Below are 17657 nucleotides of genomic sequence, written 5' to 3'. Positions count from 1 at the left end.
TCTCGAAAGCATGGGGAGGGGAAATGATTATCAGCTAGGGCCTCAACCAGTCTCAACTGTGGACAGCAGCTTGCTCCACCAGCCCTCCTGTGACACTGTACCTAACCACCCGTTTGAATGACAGATTCAGTGTGTGCACAGAGGCAAGCTGTTCAGAGTGGAGGAGGATATCCTATGCTTCTTGTGCCTGCTTCAATTCTGCTTGACCCATCTTCACTCCCATTGCTGCTGCAGCTTTCAGCTGCCTGCAAGTGTGACAATACTTCACCTCAGCTGCATAGCATGTCACCTTCTTTCTGCCCTAACCTTCCTTCATCCTCCATGAGATGCCTATAAGAATCGTTGGCCCGCCTGAGGCTTACTCACACCTGGCAGTTCAAGAGAATTAACTGCATGAGACAACTGTGGACCAAGAGGGAGAGGAATGACTGGTATATATTCACTTTCTCATGTCTGAGGAAAACCTGTGTCCATTCCACAGTGCTCCTCAGAAAGCCCCTATAGGAATTAAGCCCGTTACCCTCAGGCCAAGAGCACACAGTTCATGGGTTTTCCCTCAATCCCTGTTTCATTCTTAGCAGTCTGCCCCTTGTTCTTTCAGATCACTTCCTAACATAAAGTCTGTACAAGCTTTTCTCTTGGGCTCTGCATTTTGGGGGTATTCCAGGTTCATATGAGGATCAAATGAGAGAATAGTTGTAAATATGCTTTGAAAACTAAAACCAATACACTCATGTAAGCCAGCCCCATAGAACATGCTGTTCCCCCTACAACATTTGATTTTACTTTGTTCTCACAGACGAAATTGTCATCCAGTTTCAAGACTGAACTACAAAGCATGGGGCAACTTTCACTGAGCAATACTCTGTTACTTCATCTTCATCTTAAGAGGTAGTAGGCATTACTATCTCCAGACCATGGATGAGGATGTGGAGGTCTGGTATTCCAACTGCTAATCTCAAGCTAAGATTCTAGCCCAGATCTGACTTCCAAAGACCATGCTGTATATCATTTTACTTCTGTTCTTCAGCATGTCCTCCACCCTCCCTGTCTTCTCCCTAACAGTGGTCCCCAATCTAGCCATACCCAACACATCTTACCCTTTTGTGTTCCTGTTTTGCTCTGTCAGCCCCTGTGATCTTCAGAGCCGAGATCAAATGCCATCTTCCTAGACAGAACTGCTTCTTCATCAGCTTGCCTACATCACTTTTCTGAATCACTATTTTTTTCTTTAAACCACAAGGTTGTAACTGTTCTGTATGACTGGGGCTTGAGCCAGACAAGAGCTTAGGTCTTAAATAGTACTAGATACATAATAAGCACTCATATAATAACTGTTGAATAAACACTTGTCAGAGTGTGTACTTCTAAAGCACAGGGCCCAAGTTTGTCCTACTGACTGCTATATTCTCAGCACGCAGCACAATGCCTGGCTTATAGCAGACACTCATTTGCTAAATGACTGCATGAATGAACATGAATCTGTTTCTTCATTAAACTGAATTCTTACAAAGTGGGATTCCACAATGTTCAGCAAATGTTTGCTGAATCCAAGTAATATTAAGAAAGAAAACTATTTATTTAGTGATTAATTGATTTATTTAAACAATAGTACATATAGACATCATTGTCAGACTTAATATGAGATGTTAAATGTTCGATCCAATTTTCCTTCCTGGATAAGTTTTTCTTTCCTATCCTGCACAAACAGAAAAAAAAAAAAAAAAGTACATCAAAAACAATGCATTCTGGTACAATTCATGGTGTAACTCTGAAAAACAAGAAGAAACACTCCCAACCTAATTCCAATCTCTCATTGTCTAAAGTCTGCACAGTGTGACTGAGGAAGCAATAATCTGAAGAAATAAAGGGATAGTAAGAAACCACTCCCATTGAAAAATATCTATATTACCCCACCAAATAGCATACACTGAAAGCAAAAGGCATATACCTTCTGGTAAGTGTGGCCTACCTTTCTGTTAAGCAATAATTTATCAGATAATGAAAATATATACACTTTAACAGGAGAGTGGATTGACCAGTTTAAGGCAGAGCTATTAACACATTGGTGGGCCCCAGTGTAGATGACAACATGAGGCCTGTGGGCTCAGGTTGGGGATCTAGTATCAGACTGGTCTAGTGTCAAAGATAAGCTTGGCTTTCTATGCAATCACATACCCAGGCGTCTGATGGCAGTGATCCCCACCACAGGCTGCTTCTGCTACTCTACTGTTGGAATATCAATGTTTTAACATTGACTCACACAATGTGACCAATATAACTGAAATTCACGCAGAGCAGACAGGGAACATACAAAGTGATACATGTATTCTGCTAATATGTAACCCAATAAATATATCTTTAAAACAACACCTAAAGGTTAATCAGAATGGAAAATCTTAACTTCTGTACATCTAATGAGAAAAAAGCAATTAACTTTTTAAGTTATTTCTGTATCCTCTTGTTTAATATACACAGGTGGTACAGTGGTAAAGAATCCGCCTACCAATGCCAGAGACACAAGAGACAGAGGTTCAACCCCTGGGTCAGGAAGATCCCCTGGAGAAGGAACTAGCAACCCACTCCAGTATTCTTGCCTGGAAAATTCCATGAACAGAGGAGCTTGGTGGCCCGCAGTCCATGGAGGTACAAAGAGCTGGACACAACTGAGTGCACACACACAAACACACACACACAACTTCCTTACCTCATCTAGAATACATCAGGAAGACGCCGCCCTGAACTAAGTTCAAGTCTTACATATTTAAAGGGACCAGTTCATTATTTTAAATTCTAGAGCAGCCACTAATATTAAATTTGAAAGACCAAGAAACAACTGTGGTTTTTAAGAGGGAATATTTCTACATGAGTTGAAAGGATAGAGCAATAAAACTAAACATGTAAATGAAACTTCCGGTTTTTAATTCAGCTGGAAAGGGATAAAGGTAGGAGAAGATAAAAGGAAAGGTAAGGAGGAGGAGTAGAAAGCCAAGAAGGGAATTATCGAGTGAGAGAGAGCTGCAGCCTGCGCAGCAGGAACCTATCACACAGTCACCAAACACAAGGTTCAAGTACTTACTCTGTCAGTTTTAAAAACGTAATACCAGAAGATGAGGGGCCCAATTCCGAACAGAGCTCCTAAGAGGGAGGTCTTGGTATTGGGTCTGAAATTGGGATAGACATTTGCTGATCTTGCATAGGTCCAACGAATCAAGGCAGGATCTTCCTAAAACGAATGAAAACAAAAGATACAGGAAATGAAGTTCCACACTGAGAAGCAATCTCATCAGGACTTTTGTTCTGGAGCAGAGGCGATACCCTTTCTTCTCTCCTGCAGTTAAGGGTATATCTCAAATATTCCTACATAGCTTCAGAGAAGATCACACATTTCTAGCATTTGTTGACTAATTTCTCCTGATGATCCTGTTCACAATTTAAAACACTCATATTATCCTTCAGCTTTCCATTGATTTAAGAATCCTAATCATTTTAAGCAGTCAGAGAAGGCACTTTTTTTTAATCCTTTTTCTATTTTTTTCTGGATTGTTTTTGGCTTCACTGCCTTTCTTGAAGTAGGCAGTATTTCCAATGAAGACAAACAGATTTCATGTGCTCTATCATACTGTCAACTTTGTTTCCAGGACCCTTTCTAATGCTACACCCATGCCAGTCTCTCCAGGCTACAAATAAACTGCAGGAAGGATGAAGACTGAGGTAGGCTAACTCTGAACTTAAAGGTTTTTGAGCTGCCTTAGCTGGTAGTTTTAGGAGCAAAATTATTACATTTCACACTATTAAAATGGTTTTTCAAAAGGATAAACTTGTTAAAGAAAAATAATCAGATTGTCTCGGTTAAAAAAAGTAGTTGTGATGTGAGGGCTTAGTTAACTGGCAATATGTGGGTTCTCAGTTCCCCAACCAGGGATCAAACCCAGGTGCCCTGCATTTGAAGGTGGATTTTTCACCACTGTACCACAAGGGAAGTCTCCCACAGTGATATTTTAAATGAAACTGTTTGCAGAGACAGTAAAGAAGGTGAAGACACAAGATACAGGTTCAGTAGGACGTGTGAGCTCTATACCTGAAAGAATAAAACATCTGTCTATTCTTCTATCTATCCCTTCCAGGGCACACGCCAGCTTGGCTTTTCTCCTAACTCTGGCTATTCCCTTAGTCTCTTTCTCTCCCTTCCTACTTCTCTCTCCAATCTCTTAAGGGTGGACCTCAGACCCATGGGTCTTTCCTATCTACATTCACTCCCTTGATAATCTCTAGTCATATGGCTTTACATATCCACCTATAGGCAATTCAATGCAGTCGCTCAGTTGTGTCTGACTCTTAGTGACCCCATGGACTGCAGCACAGCAGGCCTCCCTGTCCTATAGGCAGATGACTCCCCAAAAGTATAACTCCAGCTCTAGACCTCTAGCCTGAACAGGAGACATAATATTGCACTCCCTGCTCAAGGCTGACTTGTTTAACCAGTAAAAGAAAAGTAAAAGAAAGTGAAGTCGCTCAGTCATGTCCGACTCTGTGACCCCATGGACTGTAGCCTACCATGCTCCTCCATCCATGGGATTTTCCAGCCAAGAGTACTGGAGTGGGTGGGTTGCCATTTCCTTCTCCAAGGGATCCTCCCAACCCAGGGATTGAACCCAGGTCTCCCGCATTGTAGGCAGATGCTTTACCATCTGTGCCATCAGGGAAGTTTAACCAGCAAATGTGATGCCAAATGTGATGTATCCCAAACCGATTTCCCAACATGCCATTCCACCTCCATCCCTGATCCTTTCACACTCTTCTCTATCCTGGCAAACTGCAACTTCATTCTTCACTTCAGTCAAAAACCTGAGAGTTATCCTTGAGCCCTCTCCTTCTCTTACACTATATATCCAATCTACCAGCTAACCTGGCTGGCTCTACTTTCAATACATAACCAGAAAAGATCATGTCTTACCAACTTCACTGCCACCACCCTTGCAGCCACCATCAACTAAGAAATTAGAATACTGCAACAAGGTCCTAGTCTCCCTGCTCCTAGTTTTGCTCTCCCATAGTCTCTTTTTCAACTAAGCAGCCAGAGATGTTGTTAAAATATAAGTTCTGATTATGGAACATCCAACTTAGAAAAGTCCTTTCAGTGACCTATGAGACCTGGTGTGATCTAGTTCCAGGCACCTTTCCCATCTCATCTCTTCCTACTCTGCCCTCACCTTTCTCTATGTTAATCACAACAGTCTCTTCAGTATTTGGGAGATTAATGAGGCACACTCCTGTCGTGGCACCCTTGTACTTGCTGTCTCCCATACTAGAACGCTACCTTCCCAGAGAGCTAAGTGGCTAGCTCCCTCACTTCAGTTTTCTGAACTCTTCAATGTCACCTTCTAAGTGAGGCCTTTCCTGAGCCTTTCTAAAATTATAGCTGCTCTATCGCTTCTACATACACACACCCCTAATCCCCCCTTCCTTGCTTTATTTTTCTTCTCATCACTTAACCACTACTTAACACGCTAAACAATTTAATTTTTTAACTTATTACTTGTCTTCCCTCTGGAAACAAAGCTTTATGGGGACAGGAGTCTTTGCCTGTTTGTTCTCCATTGTCACTACAGTATCTGTAAGAAGGCCTGGCATGTAACAGACTCTAAGCAATTACTTATTCACTGAATAAGTCATTCTTAAAAGATTAGGCAAAGAACTTGGATGTACTGCTCAATATATAATAGTCAGGCATTCATTTATTTAGGGGCTTCACAGGTGGCACAGTGGTAAAGAATCTGCCTGCCAAGGCAGGAGACACAAGAGACATGGGTTTGATCCTTAGGTTGAGAAGATTCCCTAGAGTGAAAAAGGGCAACCCCCTCCAATATTCTTGCCTGGAGGATTCCATGGACAGAGGATCCTGGCAGGCGGGCTACAGTCCATGGGGTCGCAGAGTGGGATATGACTGAGCACACACACATTTACTTAACAATCAACGAGGCTGGTGTAAAACCTGTTTTACATGGCAAAACTATAACTGCTCTGGGTCACAGAACTGGAAAAGTGAAAATCTGGAATTTAAATCTCAACTAGGTCTGACTCAAAGACTCTCTTTGAGAGAGACTTTATGAGAGACTCTTTTTTTAAAAACTACATCTTACTATCTAGCATACCAAACCCAAGCACGTGAGTATGTATATAATGAATATCTCTCTCCACACCTTCTTCCAAGTGAAAGAGGTTCTGGCTGGAGACAATATAGCCAAACGTAAGAAGATGCTTTGGGTTACATGGACTACAGTTCAAATTCTGCTCTATCACTTGCCAGTTGGTCCTTCCCATCTGTAAAATGGGGACAGTAATAGAGCTTAACTCTTTGAATAGCTGTGATATCTGAATATCATTCAGAAAGAGTTTCAATAGTGCCTGGCACACTGTAAATTCCCTTCAATCCTCATAACTTCCTAAAAATTCCTACAGAATACCAATGTAATTGTTGGGAAAAGTGTTTTAATATCATATCTGACATATTTAAACAGTTCTTGTACAAAAATTATCTAAAAGCATGCTTGTTAAATAATAATACCCTTCAATTTACTGGGCATGTGCCAAGAGTGTTATACAGACTATCTCATTTAACCTCACAAGGATCTATAAAGAATGTACTAACATTTCCATAAATGAAAACTAGAAAACTAAGTTTCAGAAGGGTCTGGGATATTGTACAAAGTCATTTAGTTTGCCAGTACTTAGACCCTTGGTGTTTGACTCCAAAGCACAGAGCTTCAGTAAGCTGTAGCCTGTTTGGGTCTTTAAAAGATACAAACTTAAAAATCACTATATTCCCATCAGGAGAGAGCAGTATTGCCTCAACTGTGAACTGAAAAGTGGAAAACAGCTTAAAAAAAAAAAAACACCCCTCTCCCCGCGACATTTTCTGAACACTCATCACAAGCCAGGCACTGTGCCGGCCGGTCACTTGCCTTATCTCGTTTAATCCTAAGAGCCTCATAAGACAGGAAGTACAATATTATCCCCATTTTTCTGGCAGGAAAACCGAGGCTAAGCAGCAGAGTTCAACAACTTTTTCAAGATCACTCAGGCGGGAAGTGATCTAGCCGAGACTCAAAGCCAGCCAGGTGTGAATCCACAATCCGTCCTCTTTACCACCAAACATCCTGCCCAAGGTCAAAGGACTAATGAACCTGCCTGCTCTCTGGGCCTGGAAGAGGACCTATGTCTAAAATATTGTTCAGCAATGGTGACCAACCCGCTGCTGGTCCCCCTGCACGTCTGGGCTGAGCAGTCAGACCGGACAGTCCTGACTCTGGCCCCTCGATTCCCACCCACTGGCCCCTCACTCACGACAACCCCTCGGCGACTAGGGTCGTTGTACTGAAGCTGGTATTCCCGTTTAAGCCGGGATCTTATGGCCAACCGCTCGGCTTGTGCTTTCCGGGTTTCAGAAGATATGTCGTATTCAGCTGGGTCGAGGGTAGTAGGTAGGCTGGCCAAGCGCGATGGCTCGTACTTGGGGAACGACATCTTGACGACCCGGCGCAAAATTGCGCTTGCGCGACTCCAAGGCCCGCCCACTTCAGTCTGACCTTCGTCCCGAGGAAGTGCGCCTGCGCGTTAGCCAGAGGTTGAAGATGGAGTTAAAGGAGTTCAGCTAGCTTCTTTCCTCAACCTTCCTTCCTCACTGTCCTGGCCCTCTAGTGGCAATCTGCGCTTGCGCAAGGTGCTTTGCTCGCCTTCCCCCACCCCTGCTTCCCTCCTCTCAGTTCAGTTCAGTTCAGTCGCTCAGTTCCTGTCCATCACCAACTCCCGGAGTTCACTTTCCCTCCCCTACCCGCCTCCAAATCTGTCGCTTTTTTGGAAACAGTGTCAGACTTTATTTTGGGGGGCTCCAAAATCACTGCAGATGGTGATTGCAGCCATGAAATTAAAAGACGCTTACTCCTTGGAAGAAAAGTTCTGACCAACCTAGATAGCATATTCAAAAGCAGAGACATTACTTTGCCGACTAAGGTCCGTCTAGTCAAGGCTACGGAGAAGGCGATAGCACCCCACTCCAGTACTCTTGCCTGGAAAATCCCATGGACGGAGAAGCCTGGTGGGCTGCAGTCCATGGGGTCACGAAGACTCAGACACGACTGAGCGACTTCACTTTCACTTTTCACTTTCATGCATTGGAGAAGGCAATGGCAATCCACTCCAGTGTTCTTGCCTGGAGAATCCTAGGGGCAGGGGAGCCTGATGGGCTGCCGTCTATGGAGTCGCACAGAGTCGGACACGACTGAAGCGACTTAGCAGTAGCAGCAGCAGTCAAGGCTATGGTTTTTCCTGTGGTCATGTATGGATGTGAGAGTTGGACTGTGCAGAAGGCTGAGCGCCGAAGAATTGATGCTTTTGAACTGTGGTGCTGGAGAAGACTCTTGAGAGTCCCTTGGACTGCAAGGAGATCCAACCAATCCATTCTGAAGGAGATCAACCCTGGGATTACTTTGGAAGGAATGATGCTAAAGCTGAAACTCCAGTACTTTGGCCACCTCATGTGAAGAGCTGACTCATTGGAAAAGATTCTGATGCTGGGAGGGATTGGGGGCAGGAGGAGAAGGGGATGGCAGAGGATGAGATGGCTGGATGGCATCACTGACTCGATGGAAGTGAGTCTGAGTGAACTCCGGGAGTTGGTGATGGACAGGGAGGCCTGGCGTGCTGCGATTCATGGGGTCGCAAGGAGTCGGACACGACTGAGTGACTGAACTGAACTGAGCAGGCTTATCTGGAGAAGGACATGACAACCCACTCCACTGTTCTTGCCTGGAGAAGCCTGTGGACAGAGGAGCCTGGTGGGCTACTGTCCATGAGGTCGCACAGAGTTGGACACGACTGCAGCGACTTAGCATGCATGCATGCATTGAAGAAGGAAATGGCAACCCACTCCAGTGTTCTTGCCTGGAGAATCCCAGGGACGGAGGAGCCTGGTAGGCTGCTGTCTATGGGGTTGCACAGAGTTGGACACGGCTGAAGCGACTTAGCAGCAGCAGCAACCTTATCTCTACTGACAAACAGAGCTTATTATGTGAAGTTGAGCTAGCAGAGACGGAACATAAGGATTGACTGCGATTCTGATTCATGTGGGTTCATCTCTGTAATCTGGGACAAGTCACTTTCCTCTTGTTTATCCTGGAGATAATGACCCTTATTCTTTCTACCTAGCAAACTTGTTGTGAGAATTAAAATAACAGTGAATGGAATGCCAACATACTCTGCAAAACTCAATTTCTTATCCAAGAAAAAGAAAATAATCTTTGCTGTACATTGCCATATTAGATCCATACAACATAAGCAGAAGAATGTTTTTCATTGGCATAGAATGATGTCTAATAGAATGATGTTAGAAATATTCCCTTCCTGACTATAGGTCAGAAAAGAGGGGGACAGGTTATTGAATAGACCTCTGGAAGACACAATATCTTAGTTAAAATAGTAAAGCCTCAAAAAAAAAAGTTACTGAAGCCTCTTAGGTAAAATTCCTAGCACTCTTCAGGGGCTAAGAATAAAAAACGTTCCACAGAGGTATGAAAATAACCATCGGGGCATTGTATCTTGCTGTGAAAGATGATTTGGGGAAAAAAGAAGAGTAACCTAAAAGGAAAAGTTCTCCATCCCTACTGTCCTTCTCTTTCCCCAACTATCACCAGAAAAAAAAAGGGGGGCAACTTCAAGTTGTATGGCAGGGTCTTTGTGTACTAATTAGATAATCCTTTGGAGAAAACAGATGAGCAATATTTCCATAACTCAGGCAGGGAAAGCTGGATCAGCTTGGGTGAAACATCTGGGGACACGTAGGTATGTTAAGAAATGGTTGCTAAGCAGAGAAAGGATCTAGAAAATGCTGGCACTTTAAGTGATGAGGAGCAGCACTGCTGTCAAATTCAACATTTTAATACTGTTTTAAAATATTTATTAAACACTCATTGCATGAAGCACACTGCGCACTAGTCAGTCTTAGTCAATCTTCTGGGCTCAGTGAAGAAAACACAGAAGAAGTGAAGGAGGAGATGTTTGTCTGACATCAGGAGCTGAGGAGCTGACAATCAGTCGGTACAGAAAGAACAGACGGAATATGATAATATTTGCTAAGCAGTTTAATGTCCAAATGAATACGGAGCAAAATGGGCCCAGGAGAATACAGGCTGGGGGAATATAGAAAAAAAGAAGCTTGAGACAAATCAGTCATACTCGATTTTAAAGGAGCAGGGGGAAAGTTCCATTTTTCTAAAGTGTTTAAACAGATTAAGAAAATAAAAGCAAAATGAAAAGAAGAAACAGGTTGGAAATTCTAAAGACTGTGTTGATAGCTTCAAAAACCTTTGTTAATAGATTAAACCCTGAAGAAAGAAGGACATGTAGAAAAAAGAAAGAAGAAAGAAGTACAGTGAGTATAAACTGACTAAGTTTTTTAAAAAGACTTTAAGAGAGGAGGAGAGAGAGACAGAATAAATTTCATCATTTCATTTGGATGAGTTAAGGGGGTTGTCTCTACATTTGCTTGATTACCATAAGGATCTCTTTAGATGATTGTTAAAAATATGAAAACAATGGCACCCCACTCCAGTACTCTTGCCTGGAAAATCCCATGGACGGAGAAGCCTGGTGGGCTGCAGTCCATGGGGTCACGAAGAGTTGGACATGACTGAGCGACTTCCCTTTCACTTTTCACTTTCATGCATTGGAGAAGGAAATGGCAACCCACTCCAGTGTTCTTGCCTGGAGAGTCCCAGGGACGGGGGAGCCTGGTGGGCTGCCGTCTGTGGGATGACACAGAATTGGACACGACTGAAGCGACTTAGCAGCAGCAGCAGCAGGGTTTGTTCTGCTCTTGCACACTTAGAATTGGTCTGGCAGTTGTAATTTTTACAACTTCCTGAGGAGATTCTTACAATATTGCATGTTTGAGGAACACAAAAATAAATACAAGAGGCCTTCCTTTTCCCAGAAATGGCCATCTTAGAATGAATCTATTTACATTGGAGACATGGATTCTATAGTGAAAGAAAAAAATTGTTTGGGATTTTATCTTGAAGCAATGCAACCAGTGAATTTATCTTGTATTTATCACCTTTTATTTTCCAACTGTGTGCTAATTCTGATAAATGAAGTGTTAACTTGTGGGGATGTTATTTTTATGTACCTCATTATTCTTCACTGCATTTTATTGTTTTGTAGTAGGGCCATATTTGCAAAAATGTTGGAGGGCTTTGTCTAGTTTTCCCAATGCTCTCTCTTCATTCTTTGAAACCGAATTATTTCCTTTTGAAGCATTGATGTCATCATCATTCTGATTGATTTTTCTTGTTTTCATTTGTTACCTGGTTCAGCTCTAAGATCCTCCTGTATATTGGTGACTTTGCATGTGGACCTAGCAGTTCATCAACATCACTTTCATCAGTTTCATAAAATTCCACATCTTTTGCAAGATTTACAATAGATTTCTATTGCATTTGAGGACTGGATATTTTCAAATGGATGACCAAGACTGTGACGGGGTAGATGTAGGCACTAGGGTTAGCAAATGAAATAATTTCTGTGAGTAACAATTTCACAGGTGGTCATATCATCAATGAAAATTTTATGCTTTGAGATTTTTTACTTCTCTGAGAAATCTCCTAATAGAATTTATCAGAATTTACTGCAGCGTGGATTACAGGGATAAGCACGTGTGTCTGTACTTGGTCAGAAGAGAGTGGATGGAGTGGTGAAGTGTAGAAGGAGAGAAGTACATGTGTCCAGAGGTGGTTAAGCTATATAAATGGGGCAGGGTTTCAGGGAACAGAAGGCGGACAGATTAATACAGAAAGGGCAAGAAGCAGATTAGGTTCCAGCTTGCAATAGTATGAAGAATGTTTCTTCTCTTAACTGGGTAGGATATTAAGTAAATTTGTGAATAAATTCTTCACTTTGGGTTGAAAGTAAACCCAATGCCCAGAGATTTAGTTGATCGGTGATTAATAGCAGTTGACATTTAGTGAGTATTCTCGATTATTATTTTTTAAAATCTTGTCCTACATTAAATGTTAACAAAGGATATACTGACAAGTGAATGAAAGGTCCCCTCTTCACAAGAGCCCTCTCTACTACCCGGGGAAGGACCCTCAAAATGTGTTCAAATGGTCATTCTGTTTTTGTAAAATTAGAAAAGGAAAGCTATTTGAATCACAGTTTTCTAAGACTGCCATCTCTCTCCTCTGTGACTTCCCCCTTCTGTAACATTTTTCACCTGTTGGGTAGTATTGCAGTGACCTTAGCTATTTGGGGGATCTTGCCCACAAAAAGTGGAATTTAGTAAGATATGTTTATTTGATTTGCAGCTATGCCAAGTGGAGTTATTAGTAGCCATCCAGGTAGAAGATGTCTTCCAGGAATACTGTCATCACCTAGTGTGCCATGAAGGTGCAGGATTAGAGTTTGTACTGTGACATAAACTTGTCCTGTGAAGCCTGGCCCTGGAAATAATGAGGGTAGAGGAAGAGAACAAGGTTTGAAATAAACAGAACCAGAAGCTAATTTGTAGAAAATTCTTCTAGTCATCAGTGGATCATTTTTGCTGGAAGAAGATGCCTCCCCCCCGGCACAGCTCCTTTTCCCCCAAATGGTATAAACTTCAAGTCCCATCAAGTTTCTTGATGGATCTTCCTGTTTGTCAGTCTTGTTTAAGGCTACAAGGAAGAGACTCATAATGCTACGTGAATTAATTTAATTGCATGGAAACCAAGGAACATGGGGGTAGCAAGAAAAGTCATCTCTTCAAGAGCTGCATAGCATCCTGGGAACTTGTTTTCCAAAATTGAAATGAACAGCAGTTCAAAGAATAAGTAAAATACTCCAGAGTTTTCAGCATCCCACCTAAGCTTTTACTTAGCGTTTACTCTTCCTTTAAAAGAGGGTATTACTGAGTCAGTTTGACACTATTCAATCTGAGTTACCCCAAAGCACCACATGGGAGATTGTCTTTCATTATATCCAGCTCATCTGTGGTTCTTTGACTTGGGCACTGTCTGAATTAGATGCGAATAAGATTACACAATCATTTTACCCTAGCAGATACACCTAAGTCAAAGAAGCTTATCATATTTGGAAAAGACTCATATAGTACTACTATCTTCAGAAGTAGATTGTATCCAGAAGATGATTTTAGACTACACAGCCTCTTACAAATAAACATCACTTTCTACATATTTCTATCATAGCTTTTTAATAAGTCTTGCTATCATGGAGCAAATCTCTCCATTTTATTATAGTTCAAAATTGTCTTAGCTACTTCTCTTTCCTTTTCTCTTTCAGAAGAATTTTAGTATTAAACTGTCAAGTTCCATGAAAAAATAAAAACTTCATTGGGATTTGTGTTGGAATTGCACTAAAGTTGTAGCTTGACTTGAGAACAAACATCCTTATAATATTGTATCTTCCCATATGTATTCATTAGTTAGGTCTTTTATTTCCTTCAATCATGTTTTATAACTTTATCCATAAAGAATTCTGGTCTCTTCTTTTAGATTAATTCCTGCTCCATTATAGATTTCATTGCTGTTGTTAATTGTTTATTTCTCCTATTATATGTTCTGAAGGATTATTGCTGGTATACAGTAATATTATTGATGTTAGTATGCTGATCTTGAAACCAGTATGCTTGCTGAATCAGTCCTATTAGCTTTTCTATACATTCTGAATAGTCAGTCATTATCTTATGAAAATAGCAGTCTTGCCTTTTCTTATCCAAGTTTTATACTTCCCTTTTTCTCTCTTACTGCGTTAGCTTTGACCTTCAGGACCAAATTGTACAATAGTGAAAGCAGTGAACCTCCTATCTCATTCCCAGCTCTAATAAGAAATCTTCTGTTAGTTCACTGTTAGATGTTTGTTGTGGGTTTGGTAAAAGCTCTCTATCAGATTAGTAAAATTTCCCTTTATTTCTTGCCAAAAGTGTTTTAAAATAATGAATGATTGTTTAATTGATCAAATGCTGTTTCCACCTTTCTTGAGCTGTATGTTTTTTCTCTGTTAATTTGTTGAACAAGACAGAAAACCTTGGTAGGTTTTTCTGATGTCATGTGATTTTGCATTCTAGAATTAACTCTACATCACGGTCATGTGTTTTTTTAATATATTGTTGAATTAAATTTATGAGCATTTAAAATAGAATTTTACCATATATGTTCATAAGTGAATTGGCTCTTCTTATTTTGTTTTTATCTACTTTTGGTAATATATTGAAATGAAATGAGTTGGATATATTTCCTTCTTTTTTTTCTTTTAGTTCTCCAAAACATTTTGTACAAGACAGGAACTATAATTCTTAAAAGCTTAGTAGATTATCTTATAAAATTGTCTGTGGCTTCCATATTTTTTCAAGGAAGACTTTTGGCTTTCAGTTCAATTTCAGTAATTATTATTGGTTTGTTCAGGTTTTCTTCTGGAATCATTTATCATAATTTACATTTTCTGAGGTATTTTTCTTTAAACTTACTGCCATAGTTTCTCATCTTACGATCTTTTCAGTCTCCACTGTCTTTATAATTATGATCCTCTTTTTGCTTATATTACTATTTATTTATTGCTTCTTTTTATCTTTCTCAATGTTGTTAGAGTTCTGTCTAGTTTGTCTTTTCAGAGACCTTATTTTTCATTTTTAAAATTATTTCTAATCAGTAATTTTTCCTCTTATTTCTTCTATTTTTCTTGAGATTATGCCAATGTTCTTTTCCTGGCTTCTTAAGCAGAATGCTTATCTCATTTATTTTTGTCTGGAGAATTTCATGGACAGAGGCGCCTGGTGGGTTACAGTCCATGGGGTCACAAAGAATCCAACACAACTGAGTGACTAACACTTTCACTTTCATGTGAGTACTGAGTTGCTTCAGTATTGTCCAACTCTTTGCGACCCTATGGACTATATAGCCTGCCAGGCTCCTCTGTCCATGGGATTCTCCAGGCAAGAATACTAGAATGGATAGCCATCCCCTCCACCAGGGGATCATACTGACCCAGGGATTGAACCCACGTCTCTTGTCTCCTGCATTGGCAGGTGGGTTCTTTATCACTAGTGCCACCTGGGAAGCCCAATCTACATATAGAAAAATGCATAAATCGTACATATGATAGTCAATGAGTTATTACAATGTGGACACACCCCTGTAATTGCACAGTTGTTTTTTAATTGAAGTATAGTTGCTATACCTTATTATGTTGCAGTTGTACAGTGATTCACAATTTTAAAGATTAAATTCCATTTATAGTTATTATAGAAATTATAAAATATTGGCTATATTCCCTGTGTACACATAGTCATTTTTATAATAGTTCTGGTGTAGCTTTAAAAGAAAGCATATTCTGTATTCATTGAGAGCAAAGTTAGATCAGGCTCGTTAATCATGTGGTTTGGATCTCTCATATCTTTATTCATCTCTCATATCTTTGTCTGCTTGATCTGTTTCTAACATGGAGGTGTGTTATAATCTTCCAGTGCCACTGTGGTTTGTTAATTTCTCCTTGAGCAAAATTGGAATACACAGGGTGAATTGAAGGTGATATGAAAACGTTTTAATGTGCATGCATCTGTGAATTGTTTTTACCATAAAGACAAAACAGTTCATACATAAGGGTTCGCTCACTCCATCCATTTATTGTGCTGTATACAAACCAACCAGAAAAAAAGATTTCTGCTTAAAATATACAGTGCACTTAGAAACACATCTGTCATGTAGACAGATCCAAAAGCTTATGAATATTACATTTTGCATTTCTCTTCTTCAGAGACATCTTTTCATCCTAGTCATATATCTGTTCTTATTCCTAAAGTCACTTACATAAGCACATATTTGTACTTGAAAGGAACAATAAGTTTCCTACAGAGTATAAGGTGACATTTTCTTGCAGGTTGTCAGTTTAACATAAAAGAGGGTTAATCCTCTTACCTGAGGCTATGTCGTGCTTTCTTCTTGGGATAAAGTTCTGCCCTACATCATCTTCTGCTTGGGAAAAGCAGTAGCCTCCTAGTTGGTTTTCTTGTATACATGCACACATGCTATGCTTGCATTTTTTTTCCCCACACAGCATCCAGTTGTTGCTGTTCTGTCTCTAAGTCAGGTCCGACTCTTTGGGACCCCAAGGACTGCAGCACACCAGGCTCCTCTGTCCTCCACTGTCTCCCAGAATTTGTTCAGATTCGTGTCCATTGAGTCAGTGATGCTATCTAGCAGCCAAAGTGACCTTTTAAAATATGTTATCTATCTCACCTCTTACATGACTTCAAGATCCAGTGAGGTGTGCTCCCTACCTCTTCAGCTACACGATGCTCCCCTTCACTGTCTGTGCTCCAGCCACACTGGCCTGCCTTGAGTTCTTTTCTTCCACAGGGCCTTTCCACATATTTTTCCCTCTGCCATAAACATTACACTCCTATTCATCCTTCAGAACTCGCTCAATTCTGTATTCCCTTAACTAACCAACAAGGTCAAATTCTCCTATGAGCTTTCGTAGCACTATAGACGTCTGCTTTACAACACTAACTACAATCCTAACTTTATATTTGGTTTTATTTAGTTAATCCCTGTCTTTCCTCCCCCCCCCTCCCCCCCCCCCCCCGCCCCACATTAGAATGTAGACTCTTCAAAGTCCAGGCCCACATCGGGCTTGGCTCAGCCTGTATCCCCACACCAGCACAGTGCCTGGCACATCATCGCAGTGGTGAATGAATAAATGATCAGTTGTCTTTCTTCACTTCAAAGAGAATATATGAATGAAACACGCTTACCCTTTTCTTGCTGTCTCTGCTTTTATCCCATCCTCACTTCTACACTATACTCCATGCTAATCACTTCACCCCCTTCTGCTCACAGCCCCAAATTAAAAATTCCTGTCAAAACCCATAATGGTCTACTAATGTAGACTTTTACTGAAGATTTTGTGTAGTAACAGAGGAGGGGTACATCACAAAGCAAAATGCCTCAACAATGCCCTTTAACATCTCTGCTTTTCCCCCTGGTCCTTATTTCTGCAGCAACTTTCTCATCCCTCTTCTTTTGCCCCCTTGCCACATCTGCCCTGGGAGGCCTTCCAGTAAGCTACCTTGTCCTCTACCTGCCTCCAGGTCTAAACTCAGCAAAACAGAGCAAGCCATAGACCAAGTCACAACTCCTAGAGTCCTCAGTTTATAGCGCCTCTTGCGTTTAAAAAAAAAAAAAAAGGAACAGAAAGTTCCAATAAAAGTCCAATAAAAATTCCAATAAAAGTCCCTTGTATAATTTTTTTCTCCTTTTCTTGATGATCTTCTTTCCATCACTGCCAGCCTATGCTCTCCCTGCAGTCTGTGGCCAACTGAAATATTATATCCATCAAGGTCCACTTCAAATGCCCAATTTTCTGGAAGCCTTTGCATAAAACACCCAAGTAGAAGTGATTTTTCTCTTTCCTAAGTATGCTTACTACTTCTTTTACTCTACTTATTATAGGCAATGTTACAGTTGTGTTTCTCTCCCTCTCCTTTAAGACCAACTTTGGTTTCTTATTCTACATGTCCCACTGGCTCAGGACCCTGTGTACAGCCCGCTCCAGTCCTGCTTAGATTGTAATGAAATTGTTCATGTCTTTTCTTACACTTTAGGAAA

General features: G+C 40.9%; 1 protein-coding gene across 2 annotated transcripts; it reads right to left on the bottom strand.

Annotated features, from left to right (window-relative positions):
• Positions 1–1576: 1576 nt before the first annotated feature.
• NDUFB4 (NADH:ubiquinone oxidoreductase subunit B4) lies at positions 1577–7691 on the bottom strand. 2 transcript variants are annotated; one of them, XM_069555267.1, is made up of 4 exons: positions 7348–7574; positions 6204–6324; positions 3080–3226; positions 1577–1699 (listed from the first exon to the last, which is right to left on the bottom strand). In XM_069555267.1, the coding sequence occupies exons 1-3, from the start codon at positions 7525–7527 to the stop codon at positions 3090–3092; spliced, it is 438 nt and encodes a 145-aa protein (XP_069411368.1). In that variant the 5' UTR covers positions 7528–7574; the 3' UTR covers positions 1577–1699; positions 3080–3089. The 2 variants fall into 2 exon arrangements, with proteins under 2 accessions (XP_069411368.1, XP_069411376.1); XM_069555275.1 differs by lacking the exon at positions 6204–6324 and having other exon boundaries at positions 7348–7691.
• Positions 7692–17657: the final 9966 nt, after the last annotated feature.

This window comes from Ovis canadensis, chromosome 1 (assembly GCF_042477335.2).
Source record: "Ovis canadensis isolate MfBH-ARS-UI-01 breed Bighorn chromosome 1, ARS-UI_OviCan_v2, whole genome shotgun sequence".
NCBI classification, from domain to species: domain Eukaryota; kingdom Metazoa; phylum Chordata; class Mammalia; order Artiodactyla; family Bovidae; genus Ovis; species Ovis canadensis.
Note: the sequence above shows the minus strand (reverse complement) of the source record. Positions and strands in the feature narration are given on the sequence as shown.

Bases quoted from the DNA above. Each gene is read 5' to 3' on its own strand.
- NDUFB4 (XM_069555267.1), bottom strand. From the start codon at position 7,527: ATGTCGTTCCCCAAGTACGAGCCATCGCGCTTGGCCAGCCTACCTACT. The intron at 6,325-7,347 runs GTGAGTGAGGGG...CCCATTTTACAG, and splicing joins CTAGTCGCCGAGGGGTTGTC to ATGGGAAGGACCAACTGGCA. The intron at 3,227-6,203 runs GTGTGGAGAGAG...CATTCGTTTTAG, and splicing joins CCTCTTTCACTTGGAAGAAG to GAAGATCCTGCCTTGATTCG.